This window comes from Sceloporus occidentalis, unplaced genomic scaffold (assembly GCF_023333645.1).
Source record: "Sceloporus occidentalis isolate IW3139 unplaced genomic scaffold, rSceOcc1.0.p SCAF_10, whole genome shotgun sequence".
NCBI classification, from domain to species: Eukaryota; Metazoa; Chordata; class Lepidosauria; order Squamata; family Phrynosomatidae; genus Sceloporus; species Sceloporus occidentalis.
Window position 1 is genome coordinate 19096213 of NW_028316990.1, and position 20948 is coordinate 19117160.

The 20948-nt window shown below is 41.4% G+C and overlaps 1 protein-coding gene across 1 annotated transcript; it reads left to right on the forward strand.

The window, feature by feature from the left end:
- LOC149306024 (lysosomal phospholipase A and acyltransferase-like) lies at nucleotides 1–19809 on the forward strand. Its single transcript, XM_089476926.1, has 6 exons — nucleotides 1–229; nucleotides 10816–10972; nucleotides 12730–12848; nucleotides 13507–13605; nucleotides 13861–14085; nucleotides 15453–19809. Exons 1-6 carry the CDS (start codon nucleotides 79–81, stop codon nucleotides 15962–15964), a joined length of 1263 nt encoding a protein of 420 aa, XP_089333052.1. The 5' UTR covers nucleotides 1–78; the 3' UTR covers nucleotides 15965–19809.
- Nucleotides 19810–20948: the final 1139 nt, after the last annotated feature.

Below are 20948 nucleotides of genomic sequence, written 5' to 3' on the forward strand. Positions count from 1 at the left end.
TCGCGCGGCGCTTCAGTCCGTCTTTGGCCGCCGGAGGGTGAGGGTCTCCGGAGATAGAAGGGGCGATGTGCTGAGGCGATGATGCGGCCGTCTGGCTCGAGGCTTCTCCCGCTCTTCTCCGTCCTCCTCCTCGGTTTCCTGCTCGGTTCCCCCCGCGGAGGCGGAGACTGTTTCTCCCGGGGGCCCCGGCGGAGCGGAGGACGGGCCCCAGGGCCCCCCATCGTCCTGGGTAAAGATGGGCGGCCTTGCGGTTGTGGTTGTGTTGGGAATGAGGCTTGAGTGTTGTGTGGGTTGTGTTTGTGTTGGAGAAAGGGAGGGGGTTGAGCGTTGTGTTTGTATGCCTCAGAGGGTTGCGTTTGTGTGTGGGAAGGGAGGTTGTGTATGTATGGTTGGGGTTTGTGTTTGTGTGCTTTGGGTTGTGTTTGTGTGAGAGGAGGAGGTAGTGCTTATATGCTTGGGGGTCGTGTTTGTGTAGGTGGGTTGTGTACTTGGGGTTGTGTTTGTGTGTGGGAAGGGAGGTTGTGTATGTATGGTTGGGGTTTGTGTTTGTGTGGGTGGCTTGTGTACTTGGGGTTGTGTTTGTGTGTGAGAAAGGGAGTTGTGTTTGTATGCTTGGGGGTTGTGTTTGTATGCTTGGGGGTTGTGTTTGCGTGGGTGGGAAGTGGGGTTGTGTTTGTATGTGGGAGGAGAGCTGTGTTTATATGGGGTTGGGGGTTGTGTTTGTGTGTGAGAAGGGGCGTTGTGTACGTATGGTTGGAGTTTGTGTTTGACTGGGGATTGCTTTCCTTTCCAGCAGAGGTGGGCAAAGCCATTCTTTCTGGTGGAGTTGGACTGCAGCTCCCAGCATCCTTCACCATTGCCTATGCTGACAAGGGCAGCTGGGAGTTGCGGTCCAACAACTTGCTCCATACCTAGCATTGCTTTACAGCAACAATTGTGTTGTTGTTTCTATGCAATCACAGTACCACTTTTTGCACCCGTGGCAAAGTTTGCACAGTCCGATGGGAGCTGCAGTCCAGCCGTGTCTGGAGGGGCCACGTTTTCCATCCAGGAAAGACAGTTAGCGTTTTCACTTTGACAACTCTAATGGAGAAGTGTTGCCGCATCGGTCCCTTGGGAGAGACATAGGCCTGTTACAGACAGCCAAAATAAAGCTGCTTCGAGTCACAGTGGAGGTATGGTGTTTTAATGATGCATGCGTCCTAAGAGTCCAGAAGCCACACCAAAGCCACACTCCAGTCCTTAGGGCTGGAGCGTGGCTTTGGTGCGACTTCTGGACTCTTAGGATGCATGCATCATTGAAACACCATACCTCCACTGTGACTCGAAGCAGCTTTATTTTGGCTGTCTGTAACAGGCCATAGTTCTCAGAGGCGGACGCATGCCTCTCTGTGCATTAAGTGGGAGATTGGCCTTTTGAAGAGAGGAGCTGACCGGCCAATACACCGCCTTAAATAAACGAACAGGAATAGCTTTCTGTGTGGCAGAAGTGCTTTTGTAGAACGGGGAGCGCACTTTGCATGCCCAAGAAAGTTGGTAATAGGAATGAGATGGAAATTGCCTGGCACTCTTTATTCCTTTGGGGTTGCGATGCCTGGTAAAACCGTTGTGAGATAACACTTTGACTTTTACAGGCAGGAAGCCACAGCTCTTCGGGGAAGTAGGCTGGCCTAAAGGTCAAGAGAGAGATGCTGCCGGTCAGCGTCAGGTTGCCAACTCTTCTGGCAGCCTCCTGTGAGTTGCTCTGCTAAAGGGCAAAGGCAAAGCCCATTCGTTGCCTCTTGAGGGTCTCTAGTTCAGGCCTGCACAACATAGGGACCAGTGCCGCATGTGGCCTGCCAAAGATTTTGGGTGGCCTGCAGGGATGTGGAACGGCTTCAGGGCTCCTCCGCCACCTGGCTTCCTCCTGAGGAGGAGAAAGAAGGGCAAACACTCACCTTACAAGGCTCCTCCGCCACCTGGCTTTCTCCAGTAGAGAAAGAAGAAATAGTGTCGGCAGATAGCCAAACACCTGCACTGCAAGGCTCCTCTGCTGCTCAGCTTTATGCTAAGGAGAAGGACAGGTGAAGACAGGCAAATGCTCACCCTGCAAGGCTCCTCCTTTGCCTGGCTTTCTCTTGAGAAGGATGGGTAGCAGACGAGGAAAAGGGGCAAAACACTCACATCTCCAGGCTCCTCCGTCACTTGGCCATCCAGTGCCACCCCATTCTGCCATGCAGGAACTCACAATCAAAGCATCCCTGACAGATGGCCGTCCAGCCCCTGTTTAAAGCCCCCCAAAGAAAGGGACTCCACCGCCCTTAGAGGGAGTGTTTTCCACTGTCAGAACAGCTCTTGCTTGTCAGGAAGTTCCTCCTAATGTTGAGCTGGAATAATAATAATAATAACAACAATCCTGTAGCATGGCAAGCATCGACACATATATTGTGGCCAAAGCTTTAATGGACTAGAGTATCCACTTTGTGAGCCAAGCGCAAGAACGTCTTGTTTGGGCCTTGAGAGAGTGAGCAAATACCTTGGCTGAAGCACTCTGGGAGTGCCTTGTTCCTGGGCATGAGGGTGGTTAGAGTCATAGTTGTGGAAGAACTCTCTTTAAGTAAACTTCATGTTATCCTCAGGCAGTGTTTCTCAACCGTTGGTGTTCCAGATGTTTTGGCTAGCCAGTATGTCCAGTGCTCAAGATTTATGGGATCTGACGTGCAAAACATACGGAGGACCAAAGTCTGAGGATCGGGTGATAGGCGCAAGAGTTTTGTACCACAGTTTTGTGTAACAGATGCTTGTGTGGCCCAGAGTCTGTCGTATCAGATGCAGAATTTGGTACCTTTGGGTGCATAGATGGCTATAGATATGTTTGTATTTAAAAGTGGGATCCGTTGGACCTAGAATTTGCCAGGAGGAGTAGTAGTTTAAGGACAGTTAGATTCAGAATTGGATTTATTCTTTGGAGTCAAAAACAAATGTCAAAGCTGTTGTTGCCTCTTAACCTTTTTTAGTTCTCAGGTCCTTCTATTTGTAGTACACTGTGTGTATGTCAGTAACTTGCCCACTGAAGATAACAAGTTCATATATCTAATGACACGGTTTGTAGTCCATTAAGGCTTCTGCTAGAAGTATGGTAAGCTTTAGTCTGAGTCTACGGGTTTTAAAGACTCTTTAAAAGCATCCAAACACAGGAAAAAGGTGGGATATAAATTCAATAAACAAATATTTTGTTCATTGTAAAATGAGTTTTTGCGTCATTATATACCGCTTAAGGTAAATCTCTCTCTTCTCTACGTCTGCAAAAGGAAATCACAGGATTTATGTTGTGGAACAAATACATAAAAAGGATAGCCAAATCAACAAGAAAAGATGATCAAACTAGTTTCCCAAGATGTTTTAAGAAAGCAGTAATTTTCACTTAATTCCTGTCGAAGCACTTTTTTTCTTGTAGGCTTCTTGAGATTATTAACCTAAAGCTGATGGAAGCAATTTTTTTTTGCCCATGTATAAAGAGACTCTGAACTTTGCCCTGAAGTGACACCCTTAAAAGCTTACATAAACCCAGTGCTGAAATGCATGTTTTTACATTCAAGGAATAGGCAAAAGACTTCTGGACCAAGAGAAATAGATTCAGGCTGTAATTCCAAGTCAGTCTAATTAAGTCTGAGATTGATGAAGAACACTTGCTGGCTTCAGCAAAAGACATTATTTAAGGAGGTAAACTGCACATTGCAGGGTTTCTGGGCGCTGAAGGCCAAAACGTGGGAGACCAACGCTTGGGAACCACTGGTTTAAAGGAAAGTAAGGAGTTTAATTTTGGCATTAAAGAGAGATTAAAGCGCATTCAAAGCTTCCCGCAAATACAGCGAAAATAGCAAGTAATTGCGCTAATTATCACATGCAGTTCTGCAAATAAGGATATCGTAAATGCATTGTCGCCGAAATCCCAAAAGTAAAAAGATGTGTGTTAATGCTTCTTTGGCCTGTTACAGACTGCCATAATAAAGCTGCTTCGGGTCTCTTTGGAGGTATGCTGTTTAAATGATGCATGGGTCCTAAGAGTCCGGAAGCTGCACCAAAGCTGCACTCCAGTGCTTAGAAATGGAGTGTGGCTTTGGTGCGATCTCCGGACTCTTAGGACCCATGCATCATTTAAATAGCATACCTCCAAAGAGACCCAAAGCAGCTTTATTTTGGCAGTCTGTAACAGACCCTTGTGACCACTTTGATGGTGATTTTTGTGCGACAGCGGGTGAAATGTTTTTCGTAATTAGGTGATTTCCCCAGGATATTTATAGCATAAGCTCCTAACTGAAAACCTTGTATGGTCCTCTCTACTCCCCCCAAAATGTATGATGTAGGCAACTTGGGAAGATTTCGATGTTTTTTAACCTCTGTGATCCTTCTCCAGAAATACCAAAAAATAAAAGATCCCAAAGAAATCCAAAAGTGGCTAGGAATTTACTTCTGGTTTTGAAAAACGAGGCTTCACGAACGTTTAATAGTATGTCACTTTTAGTGGAGTTGTGAAACAGGTGTGTTTCTTCAGTTAACAATGTTGAAATGAGCTCATACTGAATTTCGTACCCCAACAAACATTTGCATTTCAATACTTGTGTAGTTTTCAAGTTATGTAATGCTTAATGTAATATATTGTATAGCTTTTAAATTTGGGAGTTATATTAGAACGGTGATCAGGGAAAGTGATGAGTTGAATGGAAAATAAATTTTGGGTGACAACGTTGAGGACACCCAGGCGGCTGAGAAAGCATAGTGAGACTTGTATTAAAACCAAATTAATATATCAATCAAGGATTTTCAATATGGGCTAATTGCTAACACACTTGGCTGCCTGGGTGGTTTAAAAGGGCGGATCTCTCCTATAAAATGTGTTTTAAGTGGACGATTTTAATCCATGTTAGGGTGGGTTGTTACTTTTGAATAATGCAAAATGCAAATGTCGGGTGTTATGGGTGGTACTCAGATACGGAGGTGGGTTGCCTCTTTGTATTTATGGAAGGAAAAGTGGAAGATAAGATGAAACAGATTCCCCCCCCCCCCTGGAATTAGGATAAAAGACAGGTTGCAACAGCCATGATGCCTGCAAGGACTGAGAAGTGTATGTGAAGGAGTGAACCTTCTGAACTCTTTTCATGGGTTGCCAGTTGTCAAAGGAAGCGAGATGGAGAGCAGAGAGAAGTTGCAGGCTGACTTTTGGCTTGGCTTCCAGGAACTGAAAATGCAACCATGAAAGAGAAGTGGAAGCTCTGGGGAGGATTTGAGGTTCACTTAGAAGAAGAAAAAAATACTGGGTGAGGTGTAAAGGGCTTCTCTGAAAGGAAGAGATGCTCTGAGGGTTGGACAGGAGGAGGGTAGGCAGCCTGCATTTGGTGGGGTACCCAAAATGGTTTCCAAAATTGTTGCCATGAAAGGTGGAAAAGACGTAGACAGATATTCTAAGCCGAAGATTGAAATATTTTTGTCGGGGCTGGGGAGAAATTGGATGAATCTGATAATGGCAGTAAGAGTTGAGGTTTTACCTGTGGGAACCTGGAGGACAATTGGATGATCACTGAATGTACTGAGTTTATATGAGTTATAATGAGGAGTTGAGTTTTTCTTCATGCCGACTGACGAAAATGTACATCCGGAATGGTTGATCTGGGAATCCATGATGGGATTAGTAGGGTCCCTGCGTCAGAAAGAGGCCAGAATGACTAAATTATGGTCATCTTTTCCATTTGGATTGCAGGATTAATCATTTGCAAGTCTACATTGAGTAGTTTATAGAAAAAGCAAAGAAACTGGCTAATTATAATGTCAACTGTTGTGTTGTCATTGGGAAGTAGGCTGTTATCCCTGAAACGACAGATCTGTTTTGCACTTGCTAAGTGAATTAAAATTAGAAACTTAATAAACAATTGTGAACGGCTGAGGTCACGGAGCAGAAAATAATATCCTCCTATGTGTCTTTATAAACACGAGCTCTTTCTTGGTTCTCCCTCCTTATTGTTTAGCCTTTGTGGAAAACAAATATGCTTTGCCATTTAATCCAAGGCAGGGATCTGCTGAGATATTGCTGATCCCATATCAGGCTACAGCCATATGAGAAGTAAATGAGGTTAAATAAGTCATGGGCTACACAGATGCTCCCTTTGTGGCTGTAATTTGGTAGCTATTCAATCCATTATAGGTAAACAGAAGGAGGTTTTGTGAACTGGTCTTGTTCATGCGAAAATTCAAGACATCTAATTTTCGTCATTTATCCAGAAGAGCTTGGCGTCTTTATCTCAACCCCAGTTAAGCAAAAATCACTTGTTAAGAATGTGTGTGTCAAGAAGATTGGGAAGGGAATGAAGGAGGATCCATGGCCATATTTGTTTAGATGCTGCACAGAGAAAGGGGCTGAAAGAGCACAACACATTTACAGCTAAAATGTACAGCTCATCGCATCCATTATAAATAACTATGGGTTCCAGGATATATGTCTTAAATAGCTGCTCAAGAAACATACAATTATATTCAAAGCTGAAAGCTCAAGGCACTGTTACAGCACTCCTGTAGCTACTGGGTCTTGGCACGCTGGTTAAATCTAAACTGATGTCAGCCTTTTCTTTTGAAGTCGATGAGAAAATAGTATGCTGTGATTATTTCTGATTTTTTGTGTGTGATAGAGATGCATTATATTTTCATATCATTTAATGCTACTATATGAGTAGCTTTAAGGGGTCCTTATAATTATCAAACCATTGTTAATGAACTGCTTCAGCATCACACACACCGATAATCCTTTTAGTATTTGTTTTTTAAGCTGCAATCCTTATCTGAAAATGAATCCTGTTTAATTCCAGAGTAAGTAAGTATACAGCTGCCAGATGGGGGAGAGACAGGCCTAATAGGGGCCAAAATAGCTTTAACAATACTATTGGCAAGGTAGATTCTCCCCCCTGCCCTTCCGATGACACTATCTTTCAGATGCCTTTTATTTTGGGGGTGATGGTAGAAAAAGCCTGGGGCACTGAACCACTTAATAAAGTTTTATTATGATTAGTATATGGACAAAACCTCCAAAGGAGTTTGTTTTCAACTTACTAGAGAATAAGCAATGTCAGTACATTTAAGGGCAGTTCATCCTAACATTTTGCCCTTAATTTACTTTTGTTTGTTCATTCCTAATTGTGGTTAACCGGTGTTTTAGAGCACGATGCCCTAGGAACAGAGTTGCATCATTACCTTATTTCTGTCTTGGTGAATGTCAAGCATTTTAGAACTACACTTTAAAAGGAAAGATTTGAATTGGCTTTTGGTAAAATTCTGTGTAAACCCATGGGTTTGTTTAACCCCCGTGAGGCTTTACTAGATTGCTACACTGTGAGATAGGGGCAGATTTCATAGTGCTGTGTGGGTCTCCAGCCTCCACAACTCCTCCTCACCTGTTTTCCTTTTCATCCAACAGCTTCATGGCAAGAATAATGACAATAACAAGTGGTTAGATAGAGGAGTGTGAACAGATGGGAGAGTTTGAACATGAGAGAGATGAGCACCCCATAAAATACTTGACAGCCCTACACCTTTTTAACTGAATTCCACCATGATCTGATTGTGAGACTGTCATGTCTTGTTCAGCCCTGAAAACTAGCTTCTCAAAGCAGAGAATTGAGAAGGAAGATGAGGATTGCAGTGGTTCGGTTTTTCCAGGAATTGAAATTTCCTCATTACTTTTTCATCAACGTTTTCTGTTTGGAATTAATTCTCTTATGAAAGATTCTTCTACTCAGTTGAGTCATGTTTTGCAACTGGACGGTTGCAGCAGTATTGGGTTACGCATGTGATCTTCAGTGGGATATGCACATCATGTGATTGCCTTGTTTCTAATGATAACTTTACAAGATCTTGAAAAGCAAGCTTCTTGTAGATTTTTAGCCACTTTATGAGAGAGTAGGCAAAGTGTGCCCTTCCAGATGTTGTTGGGCTGCATCTTCCATCAGCCTTAGCCAGCATAGGCAATAAAGGGGAATGCTGGGAGTTGCAATTCAACAGAATCTGAAAGGTCACTCTGTGCAATGAACTCTTTTTGGTCAACAGTAAGTGGTTTTCATTGACTCCTAGGAAAACGAAGTCACTGCAAATCTATTTCCTCCCCCCCCCCCCCTTTGGTTTCTTCTTATCAAATATCTGATTTGAGCAATAGATTCATACAGATGGGAGGATAAAATTGGAGAACTGCCTGCCAGTTACTGAAGCAATGATAAAAACCTCAGTATAAAAATAAAATCAGGAAGTGTGCATTCCCCCCCCCCCCCCTTTGGACAACAGTATTAAAAAACGCATGAAGTTGATTTGGTGACTATATCTTGAGAAGTACTAAATAAGCACTTCATTGAACTGAATTTATTATTCTTGTTAATAATGGTCTTAATTGTTTAAACTGATAATTTTGCAAGCCATTCAAACATCTTGTGGTCCTGGGTGGGATATAAACATTGAAATAAATAAATAGCAGTAGTCCACTGAAAATAGTATCTGGTATTTTGTTTGCTGTGATCTACATAATAATAATAATAATAAAGCTTTATTTGTATACCGCTTTTCCAGTGATCGAAGCGGTTTACATCAAAACACAGTTACATACAATTTACAAAATATAAAATCTTCATATATCAATAGCATAATAAAAATACAACCATAAAATCTATCAGCCCATAAAGTGAACTTCTATCAGGAATGATATCTACAAGGCGTCAGACGGATATGCTAGCCTAAATAAATATGTCTTCCAAGCCTTCTTAAAGGCATCCAAGGTAGGGCAGACCTGATTGTTCCAGAGAGTCGGTGCTGTTGTCGCAAATGATCTTTTGTGAGTTGTCATTCTCACTCTCGGGCACTCTAAGAGATGTTTCCCTGTTGTTCTGAGAGTGCGGGGCGGATTGTGTGGGAGGCGCTCCTTCAAGTAGCTCGGGCCCAAGCCATATAGGGCTTTATAGGTAATAACCAACACTTTGTATTGAGCCCGGAAGCTAATGGGCAGCCAGTGAAGAGATTTTAATACCGGTGTTATGTGGTCTGCCCTAGATGTTCCAGCGACTAACCTGGCTGCAGCATTTTGGACTAACTGAAGCTTCCGAACTTGGTACAAAGGTAGCCCCATGTAGTGCTTATTGACCAGCAATGTTCTTTGGACTGCTGTATTGTATGTTAAATGTATCGTCTTCAGTCTCATGCGAATAGTACCTTTTTCTTCCCTTATTGACTGTAGATAGATGAAGCATTTGGAACAGAAGAATAACTCAGCAGCAGCCCAAAATAGGTTGAAAAAAGTCACATCTTTATTCTGAAACCATGCGTGGGATTTGTTATGAAAGCCATAATGCCACATTTGCAGAACCAGAGGAGCTATTTGCTCAGCAGTGTTCCTATCAGATTGTGTATGTTTTGCAAGAACTATTCCCTGTTGTGTTTAATCTTTTCCAATTAATTTCTTATTTTTTTATGGTAAGCCCTAACAGATCAGTTTATGGTAAAAAAAAATATATTATTGAACAAACATCAGATAAGTCTCTGTGTGGCATAAGCAATGGGAGAATAAAAACATTATGAAATGAGAAATCTCGAAGAGTTGTTCCTGTGTGCCTTCAAATTTCTGACTGATGGCAACTAAAGCTATTTTGATCATGATAACCATTTTAATGCTTCTGTTATCTTTAATTGTGTTTGGTGGTTCCACTGTTTTTAAATGGAAGGGCGATATAAAATGTGCAACTGTCCCAAAATTAGTGCAAATCGCTTAGCTCTTGCAAGTATTATGGTGGTTGAATGTCACCTGATTGGAAATTTCCAGACTTCTCTTTAAAGGCGGATCTGGGTAGAGTGTGTCACAATAGTCTGGGTTGGATATAGCCAGGAGGGTTATGTTGAGTCAGTTAAGTCATTACTGTTAAGTCACCTGAGCAGTTTTGTTGTAGGTCCAATAACAATTTTAATCTTAAAGCCTGTAATCCTATGTGCACTTACTTGAGTCTAAGCCCTGTTGCTTGTCAGTATGTTTAGAATTAGAAGTTTATGAATGTAATGGATTGCACTCAGACTTACACAAGTGTAAATTGCACAGATCCTGTGACTTATGAAGACAGGGGGATTCAAAGGGGCTTATTGGTCTGAAGTGACTTTCTACTCATACAAGGATCCTTTGGTTGGAAGCCAATTAACTCACTGTATTCCTGTTGTCAATCTTTGATTTAGATGTGACATAACTTTATGGAATGGGATTAAAATGCAGCTGATGTGTACAATTGTGGTCAACATGAATCTGCTGCAAAGCCAATGCTGATAAATAAGCTGTCTGACTGGTATCTTCGAGTATTTCTCGGTTTCAAAATCTTCCAGTAACGGTAACTGTTGAAGAGACCACTTCTGCATAATTAAAAAAATAATAGTCTGTTAAGGAATTTCAGACTGTCAGGCTTTTATGTCATGTGTCCCTGCTTCTGCTTTTGTAGGCGTGTTAGTTAATATTTCAGGATTTACAAGAATTCTTACAACTGGATGAGTAAAGGTCACTTGATTTATTTAGAAACTGAGCCTCCACTGGGTCGCCTAAAGAGTAATGTTCAAACCTTTTCTCTAGGGAGCTCAGACCATGAAAGGGAAAATTGTACCCCTTCAGATGATGTTGGATTGCACCTCCCATCACCCCTTATCCTGCCTGGGATTGCTGGACCATGCATACCACTCTCATGTTAATACCTTAGATAGTATGGTGAGACAGAATGCTTTGGTAAAAACAAAACGCTGGACTCCGTGTAATCTTCACCTCTTTCCATATCATTTCAGTGCCAGGAGATTTGGGTAACCAGCTAGAAGCCAAGTTGAACAAACCGTCTGTAGTGCATTACCTCTGCTCCAAGAAGACAGACAGTTACTTCACATTATGGCTGAATTTAGAACTGCTGCTTCCAGTTATCATTGACTGCTGGATAGATAACATCAGGTGGGGTTGCAGCATTGTTAAAATGATTCCGTCCTAAATGAAAATTTGATGGTAACAGTTCTGAATATTTTTTGAACTGGGATAGCAAGAATCTTTGAGACCATGTTTGATAGGCAGTGAGTAGATCTAAGGAGATCCAAGTTGAGATTGTTGCTCACTATTGATTGGGAGCAGCGATACATCACTTTTTATTATGAAAGAGTACCATGCATCAGAACATGAATTTTGCATACAGTGTCTCACTTGAGAGGAGTTTCAGTTGGCAGAAGGTTCATGAGGCATTTCAGCATGGTAGAGTAGGTGCCTGCCATACATGAGTTGCATAGATTCACAGTATTTTCTGTGTGTAAATTGCTTCAAGCTGACATTTGATTTTGAATGAGGCACACCTTACCTAACAGCTATTCCCTCTATAAAATAATAATGATATTAACCTGCCTTACAGAAAACAAAGGTAGAGAAATGTACAGGTAAGCATTACAGAATTGTCATAGCTTGAATAGATTAAATAGTTGATTTGTTTCTGACATTTGTTAGAAGTAGCAGGTATAGTCCTGACATTTGTTAGAATTATCAAGTATTTCCATGGTTTTTCTCCTGATGTTTGCTAGCACAAGTCATGGTTTGGGTTAGTATTAGCCCTGAATTATGCCAGTGTAGGAAAATTTGTAAGCGAAGTGACCTATGCGTGCAGGTCCTGAGAAAAAGACAGGGAGACATGGAGATGTCTTCTCTGCAGGGTTGCCATGAGTTGAAGTCAACTCAAGGGCAGCTAACAATTAGAAAATTGGTAAGCTTGATATTAATTGGAATCTAGCCATAAAATACTGCTTGATCAAGGAAGAAATCTTTACATTAGCATTCAAATTACTGTTGAAGTATGAGCATAAAACTGCGTACTTTGACTTTGGTCAAGTAGCTTTGAGTTTTTCTTCTCATTCAACATGCTCTGTGTCACTAACACTTAAATGCTATTTTTCTTGCATTTTAGACTGTTAGCTGTGAGTTAAATGATAAATTAATCTGCCATTTGTACATGGAAGTCTTCAAAAGGGTAGACATTGCAAACAACAACGGAGGTGAAAATGTAATCTGTTTTACTTGAAAAGCAAATGCATGTCAGTGGAACTCATTTTGGGAAGCCTTTAGATTAACACCTCCACGTACCTTCTAGAACAGTTAAAACAAACCCACTAATGATTTCATTTTCTGATGACAAATTTTACATGTTGAAACTTAATTAAAATTGCTAAGAGGCTAGCAGTTTCAACCAAACATCACTACTGCTTGTATTCATCTATATTCCATCGAAGGAAGGGAGATAGAACTTTGGTAGCCAGAAAAAACTACTTGGCAGCTGAGATGAGACTAACTGGTTGCTTCTCAAGAAGCTTTCCCAATGATTAGATTTGGCTTTTTCAAATAGTACTTTACAGCTAAGTGGATAATCTTCTTAGACTATATTAAGTCTGCTAGTCTTGTGGGGGAGCTTACTGGAGTAGTCTAATGTTGTCTGTTAATGTCTTAACCTTTTTTTTTGCTAGCTTTATGGTAAAAGTAAAGTGTACTGATCATTTTAGGCTTAAACGTTGATGCTAGTACTACAGACATGAAGCTTGGTTTAATCTGGGGGAGGTTAGAAAACAAAATGTCCAGGCCTCATTTGTACATATTTTCTGTACTTGACAATTCAAATACACAGATATGTTTTGTAGGGGGACACTCCTTAAATACACCTTGTTGCTCTCCCTCTCCAGGCTTGTATACAATCGAACTAGTGGAACCACTGGGCCACCAAATGGGGTTGACATCAAAGTCCCTGGATTTGGACGCACTTTTTCCGTGGAATTCCTTGACCCTAGTAAAAGAAGTGTTGGTATGTATTTTTTATCTAATCTGTTTTCATACATAAATGTGCATGATGACCCAAAGGGCAATCCAGTTCAACCCCATTCTGCCATGCCAGAAGACACAGTCAAAGCACCTCTGACAGATGTCCATTCAGCCTCTGTTTAAAAACCTCCAAAGAAGAAGGCTCCACCAACGTATTCCATTGTTGAACAGCTCTTACTTGTCAGAAAGTTCTTCCTAATGATTAGGTGGAATCTCTTTGTTCTCTTTGGTTCTTGTGACTTTGGCCTACCTCAAACAGTTGGATCTAGTGGACAACTTAATGCTGTTGTGATGCATTCCCCTATCTAGATTGACCCTGCAGTTCTAATCCTAGGGCAGTTATCGCTCCTTTTGTCCTTTTAACCTTAAAACCCTTTCCTGGGTCTGGTACCTAGGCCTTAAGGTGACCACTGTACTGAGAAGTAGATGTCTTGATCTATGAGTTCAGTGTAGTAATGCCTGACTGAACCCTTTTCATCCTCTAAGGACCCCAAGCCCTTGTTCAGACCTTAATTAACTTATAGGCATCCTATGTCTCAGTTCTTCTATATTGCCAGTGGCTAAAAAGAATCCTGAATTTAAGATTAGTGCTGACTGGATAGTCAGTAATTTTTGCTTTTTAATTTTTCCTTTATCTACAGGGACCTACTTCTATACGATGGTGCAGAATCTAGTTGACCTGGGCTATCAACGGGATGAAGATATTAGAGGAGCTCCATATGATTGGCGGAAGGCACCAGGTAAATAATACATCTTTATAGGGATTGGGATTTTATCACAGGATGAATTCAAGATCTACTGTATGTACTCATATATAAGTCTAGAAATTTTAGTTAAAATACTGACAAAAAGTCTGGATCAAATTATGCATGGGTCAGTGTAAGTACTATACTTCAATTCTTATATATAAAAAATGAGCCCACCCCCTTCTCTGAGTAGAGTGGCAAATGCAGTCATTCAGTTATTTGTATAAATCATTGTCTTGATCCTTTCAGATGAGAATAAAGAGTACTTTGAGGCACTCCGCAAGCTGATAGAGGTCCTGTATGAAGACTACGGCGAGCCGGTGGTCTTAATTGCCCACAGCATGGGGAATATGTACACACTTTACTTCCTCAGACGGCAGACTCAAGACTGGAAAGACAAATACATAAGGGACTTTGTGTCCCTGGGTGCTCCGTGGGGAGGAGTGGCTAAAACCCTCAGAGTGCTAGCATCAGGTAGGTATGTCTGGTCTACAGAAGGAGAAGCAGATGTTTGTGATGCAGTTTAGGCACCAAGTATAGTTTAGAGAGGCACATGGTTTACAATCCCATCACTGAAGATGCTAACCATTCCTCTTAAACTGGGTAGAGCGAAGTAGACTCCACTGATCACAGTGCTTTCATCCAGGTTTCACTACCTTTTCTGAAAGTGGAATGGCTATTCTGTGCCTTCATATTTGCTCTGCTCCACCTTTCTAGCGTTTCTGCTTTTTGTGTGGAGAAATTCTAGGGGCTAAACTTTAAACTGTTTTCATACTGAACAGTCATCAGAGTCTCCTATAAAAAGTGAGAGTCATGTTCCCAGTTCTTTTTGGTCAATCTCAGAACAGACTCTAAAATGCTAAGAAGAGTTTGAGGAATGAACCAACTTTGCTTTACTCTTGAATCCAGAAACCAGCCACAGAGATTAAGGGACTTCTAGCTGACAATGGTGTTAGATGGAAACTCATATTTGAACTGCTGCTTTTAGGGAGAGTATCTGAGGAGCTATGCCAAACAGAAGCAGAGCGCATTTTTGTTTCAGAGCTGACACATTACAGATTAATGCATCACTACAGAAGGGTAGCATTCACACAATAGTCCTAAATGAGCTCAAATAGGAAATTGGGTGGCTTTTCATATATACTAGGGTGGGAAACATTGGTCCTGCTGTTGGAATCTAGCAGCCTTCCAATTTTCTGCCACAGGTTTAGAGGGCAGAAAACGCTTAACATTAGAATATATCTTTTATAGGACAGTTGTTTTCTTTGATACATGTCAGCATTAATATCAAATATTTGCATGGATGCCCTCATATACTCAGTAACCAGTGCCCAGAATTTTTTGTTTTGTTTTAACTTCTTTGAGGCAAACCAATCCTTGAAGTTTGGACATTTTGCCTTTTTGTCTGTGCTGTGTTTTACTCAATATTCTTATGATGGGCCAGTGACCAAATGCTTCTGTTAGAGTTTGCTGTTATTAATTTTCCTGGTAGTTATTCCTATTAAATTTCTATACTCTTGGCATATTTTTTTTTAGAATCTAGTAAATAGGCATAGAAATCACTTAAAAGAATATGTCTTACTGTTTATTTGAGGCAGGTGTTTATTTGATGCGGGTGTTTTTCAAAAGCTGTTTGTTACATTTCAACTGTGTGCATAAAGTCAGCTGTAGGCTTACCACATTTCCTGCACATATCACAAGCTTTGAGATAATGCTTTATGCAGTTTTCAGACTGTACTTTCAGTTCACATCTGGCCTATGGTTTTGAAAACCAAGTGATGGGTTATGAGATAACCCATGATCATTTAACACTGTTAATGTTAAATAAACCTTCTCAACAGGTGACAACAACCGGATCCCTGTTATCAGCTCCCTTAAGATCAGAGACCAACAGAGATCTGCAGTTTCAACCAGTTGGTTGCTCCCTTACAACTATACTTGGTCTCCAGACAAGATCCTTGTCAGTACACCATCTGCGAACTATACACTGCGGGATTACCATAAATTCTATGTTGACATTGGCTTTGAGGATGGCTGGCTTATGAGAGAAAAAACAGAAGCCTTGGTCTATGAGATGTCTGCCCCAGGAGTGCGCATACACTGTCTGTATGGTACTGGGGTAGAAACCCCTGACTCTTTCTTCTATGATGCATTTCCAGACAAGGAGCCTAAAATCTCCTACAGTGATGGCGACGGCACAGTGAACTTGCAAAGTGCCTTGCAGTGTCAGAAGTGGGTGGGTCAACAGAAGCAACAAGTGATACTCTATGAGCTGCCAGGAAGTGAACACATCGAAATGCTCTATGTTCCTCGGACCATTTCCTATGTGAAAAAGGTTCTCTTTGGCTCATGATGTATTATTGCAGAACGCACCTTTTCTCTGACATTTGAGGGCCTTTTGAAGAGGAGGAGGAGGGGAAAGAAGAATGTTTGGCTATTTTGGACCCCTCCTTTAAAAGCCTGTTTGTTTGGCTTGTTGGGACTTGCTGGGAATTTGTTTTGATGTTGGTTAATGATCACTTTTCTCCGGTTGGGGCTCATAACACACTGTAACATGTTGAAGAGTCATTCCAACTGCATTTAGGTATCTCTGGTGCAATGCCCACTGTACATTGTAGGTGAAGATTGTACTATGCTTACTCTCTGAGATGTGGGGGAGGGCTTTATTTTTCTCTGTATACTGAGTTAAAATAACAGGCAGCAGAGATAACATAGGTAATGACTTTCTGAATGGTCCTAAATGCTGGAGCACATACCAGTAGGGAAGCTGCCATTAAGTGAAGTCTGATCAGCACACACATGATTATGTATTATGTTAGCTTGGTGCCATCCATTAAGATCATCTTTAGTCTTAGAGGAGATAAAAATACATATCTTGATCTTACATCACTAACATAACGGTGTCAGTTTGGTCCTTGTTTGAGTAAAAAGCAGACTGCAGGATTTTCATAACTATCACCTTTGGAGACTTTGATTTGTCTCCAGTCCTAAATATCAGCAAAGATTCATATTAAATGCCTTCTGCAAAGTGGTGAACTCTCAGCATTGTTGAGAGATGTTGGCTACTGTTTGAATACTTATGTGACGGACTGCATTGTTCAAAGACCAGGGCTGTTCAAGAGATGTTTTAGCTAGATGCACTCCTCCTTGGAATCATCCAAGTGGCCATCCAACAGCATTTGCAGGGTGCCAGCTGAGCTGTTGCTACAGAAGTGTGTCTGCTATTAAATTTGAGTTTGTAGCTGACTCTTTCCAGAATCCTTGGCAGTGTCTTGAACTAGTTGATTTTTCTTGAACTATAGCCCCTTTCTGTATTTAACTGACTTAAAATGATAAGATACAGAGCTGTACAGACCCTGATTAAATACAGCAATACAGCCACAGTTGCAAGGTGCCCCTAGCAAAAGGCAGCTGCCTTCCTGTGGGGCAATGCCTGGCAGACAGCAAGGATTTCCAAGTTGTCCATAGTTGTCTCTCTCAAGTTTGGGATCAGTTATGCACTGATGGCTCCTCAGAGCAGATCCATTAGAGTTTTCAATCGTTGCTTGCAATGGCCCCTGCAAGACCTTGTGGCCCTCTTATGTGCTAAAATCAGCAAAAGAATGTGCAGCGGTTGCGTGCATAAAATAACCTGTGATGCCTTGAATCCAGCATACTACTGAGGATGGGTAAATTCATAGCGGTCAGTGTTTAGTTAAGGCCTGTGATGAAAAGCACAAAACTACTGTAGATGTTATTTCAATCAGTGACTTTACAGGGCTGCTTATATAACTTAAGACTTCATTTGTGCCAAAATCACCCCAGATTGAAAATTATAGTGCCCTGGATATCTGGGCATTCTAGGTGAGTTACACTGACCCAGACCTTTAGTAACAAAACATGCAGAGTGCAAAAAAGCATAGGTGTCTCTTAGTCTTTGGACACTGTCCTTGCTAGACAGATAATAAAAGTAAGCAGAATCTTCAGTGGTGGGTCATGGCATGAAAGTTTATTTTCTCTGCTACTGATCTTGTGAAGCACTTTCATATGCTTTTGTTCATCGAGATTTTTTTTTTAATCCCAAATCTTAATGTTCTTGATTGTCACGTTGCAAATGTTTTAGAACAATGTTGGTCCCCCCCCCTCCCCAGAAACAAATGCTTTTTTAAAAAATGTAAATTATTTTTTGCCTTAAAGGAATGTACAACCTTCTTCGTTCAACTTCTTGTTTCTCAGTAATGCCCATCTTAAGACTACTAACAGGCACTACAGCCATGATAATAAACAGAAATATCTGAAAATTTTCATCAGACATCCTTTGACAGTTTGTACCCAGACTTGTCAGCATAAAATGGCTTTTAAGTGCGGTGGCGAGTATTGCAGTGTTCAAGATTGTGTTGTAAAAACAACCTGCTAAACTGGCCCCGTCACTAATTGAACTTACACTTGGCAGTAGATCTGTTTGCATCTTGTGCGTTGAGATATTTTCCATCCTGCCCTGATCTGTCTTACAGCTTCAAGGCACCATTGTATTTGGCTACCTTCAAAGGATGAGGATGGAGAGTTCCTTTTGCATATTGTTCCTGGTCTCGTGACTAAAAGTCAGGGCACCATCGTGTTCGTGGCAAGGTTGTTGCTTGTTTAAGTTGTCTGTATTGTAGCAGAGAACTGAGTGACTAAAATCGATTACTGAGAATCAAATATCTAATATTTATTCCATGACTTGCTAATTTATTTCTCATGTGCCATCATTACGTATGGCACTCATACGGGTAACGTAAGCAAAAGAATAGGTTTCTGACCCCAGGGGACTTCTAGTCTAAATTACAACAGAAAGAGAGGGAAGGACTGATGTGTTCAGGCACATGTGCTTAGGCTTGGTTTCATTTGTGGATGAAGGCTAAGAGGTTTAGCCATAAAGCCCAAGTCAGGTTTATGGACATTTTATCTTGTCCCACTATGACAGGTAACTGGCATCTGCTACTTTGACTTCTAGTCCCTTTTCCATTGTGTTCCAAGTACAGATACATCTCAGTCCCATTTTGTAGTGCTATCGACAGTTTACACATTTGTTCAGATTTCCATTTTGCTCCACTCTATTTATTCCCAGACCATTTATTTATCTGCAATTGAAATAAACAGGAGCAGGCAGGCATTGCCATAGGTGTTTCATTGGTGTTTTTGTCAGTGAGGTGACTTGTTTCTCATGTGGACTGGGTTTTTACTGTGTAGTGATGGCTTACTTTGTCTTGTAGTAACAGTAGTAGTGCTGGCTGTATTTTGATCCTTTCTATCAAACAAAGAAATCAATGTGTGTAGTATTTGCAGAACAAGTTGAGAGTGATTTATACCCACATCTTAATGTTGTGAATGATGGTCACTCACAAATCAAATGTCAGTATACTGGACACTTTGAAGTTCTTTCAAACTGTCTGTAGATCTTGGTCAGAATCTCACAGATTGTGGATGTTAAAACTTGCTTTCCTCAAACAGTAGCCTTTCTCAAACAGTCCCATGCCCAAACTGCATTTGTGACAGGGTAGTTCCGAAACAGTTTTATATATCGTGATAATCAAAAAAGTCAAGTTTCTCCTAGAGATGCAGAACTGTGATTGGCGATCATAAAATACCTCTTTGGATCCTGATGGCTGCTGTTGACCTAAGCTTATGAAGGAAGTATTTTCCAAAAGCTTGCTTCTTCATGGTACCCACAGAAACTTGCAGACTTGTCCAGTTTTTGTATGCACATGACTTTCTTCCCAGACGGTATTTTTAAAAACATAAGTAACTTTATGAGGACCAAATGTACTTAACTCCTGATACAAAACAAAAGTGCTGGATGGAACTTCGGTCTCTTTTGAGTGTGAAATTATTAATTCTGCTGCAAAGGGTCAGGGTCACCATGTGATTCTGTTTTAAAAAGGGCAGACTTTCCCACTGAGCAATAAGTGCAAAGGAGCTGTTAGGCCAAAGTCTAGAATTTCCTGCCATGATGCTTGTTTGTGGAGTACATAGTGTTTGAGCTGTTCAGCTATTCAGGGACTGAGCAACTACTTTCCTGTTCTCTGCTTCTAACAGTATTTTGTATAGAACACTGCCCAGTAAGGCCTCTTGTTTTTATACACACCTTTGTCAGTGTTACGAATAAGTTCGGTAGATTTTTTTTTTTCATATTTGATTGTCATACTTTGATAACACAATAAAGTTGATCAAATGCTACTGGTTTTCTTGCATTACTAGAGCGGCGTCTCTTGTGTTGGTCTTTCTGAAGTGCTGTTAAGTTTCTTCAATTTGACATTGACCCATGGTGACTATCACAGAGTTTCTTGGCAAGATGTATTCAGAGGAGGTTTGCCATTGCCTTCATATAAGGCTGCAAGAGAGTGACTTGCCCATTGGTCACCTAGTGGGGTTGTGTGGATGAGCGGGTATTCAACCCCTGGTCTCCCGGAGCCCTATTTCAGCGCTCAAAGCACTACACTACACTGGCTCTTTCCAAATATATGCATGCAAATTGTCAAAGAGTGTGCTAGGATGCTTGTAGAACATGCATGATCATGCTGAACCAGAGGAATGAACTATGAAAGTCGAATGGATGAGGAGCTCAGCAGAAGAGAAGGTATGGCCAGAAGGTGAGACAAAGGAAGCCTCTCTTTTGCCCACCAGTCTTCAAACACTTTCTGGGAGAAGACTGTTTGCCCGTGACACAAGAGTTTCCAGCTTCGGGAATGAGGTGCAATAGGAATCCAGGGATTCTTCCTCCTCTTTACTCCCAAAGCAGAAGACTGTTGTGCCAATTCTGCTCCTTACTTGGGGAGTTGGAGGCTGCTGTCTCCCATTGCTTTGGGAATAAAGAGAAGGAAGAATCACTGTTGAAGACAAAGATATCACAGAGATAACATCACATTCCTATCTGGAGAGATGCACAGTACTCACCCCTGTGGAAAAATGTCTCACTTTACTACCTAAATGGGGCAGGTTCCATTTATAATTTCCTGGACGCCATAAGTTAGAAATGACTCAAAGGCACACAACAACAACAAAGTGAAAACTAAGAAACAACTGTTGTGTTCCTTCCAGTCATTTCTGACGTATGGTGATCCTATTGCAGGGTTGTCTTGGCGAGATTTGTTCAGAGGAGGTTTGCCATGGGCTTCTTTGGAGGCTGAGAGAGTGTTACTTCTCCAAGCAATCAGGATGGAGCCAAGATTAGCCTTCTGTTTCAGCAGAAGCACTGAGAAAACTCCAGCCAAAAGGAGATTTTGGAGAATTTGTGGCACAAGCTGGCACCACATTGGGTTAGTAGTCAACAGGACTTGGGTACTGGCCGGTTCTGTGAAATAAGAGCCCCACTTTTC

Bases quoted from the DNA above. Each gene is read 5' to 3' on its own strand.
- LOC149306024 (XM_089476926.1), top strand. From the start codon at position 79: ATGATGCGGCCGTCTGGCTCGAGGCTTCTCCCGCTCTTCTCCGTCCTC. The intron at 13,606-13,860 runs GTAAATAATACA...TGATCCTTTCAG, and splicing joins TGATTGGCGGAAGGCACCAG to ATGAGAATAAAGAGTACTTT. The intron at 14,086-15,452 runs GTAGGTATGTCT...CCTTCTCAACAG, and splicing joins CCTCAGAGTGCTAGCATCAG to GTGACAACAACCGGATCCCT.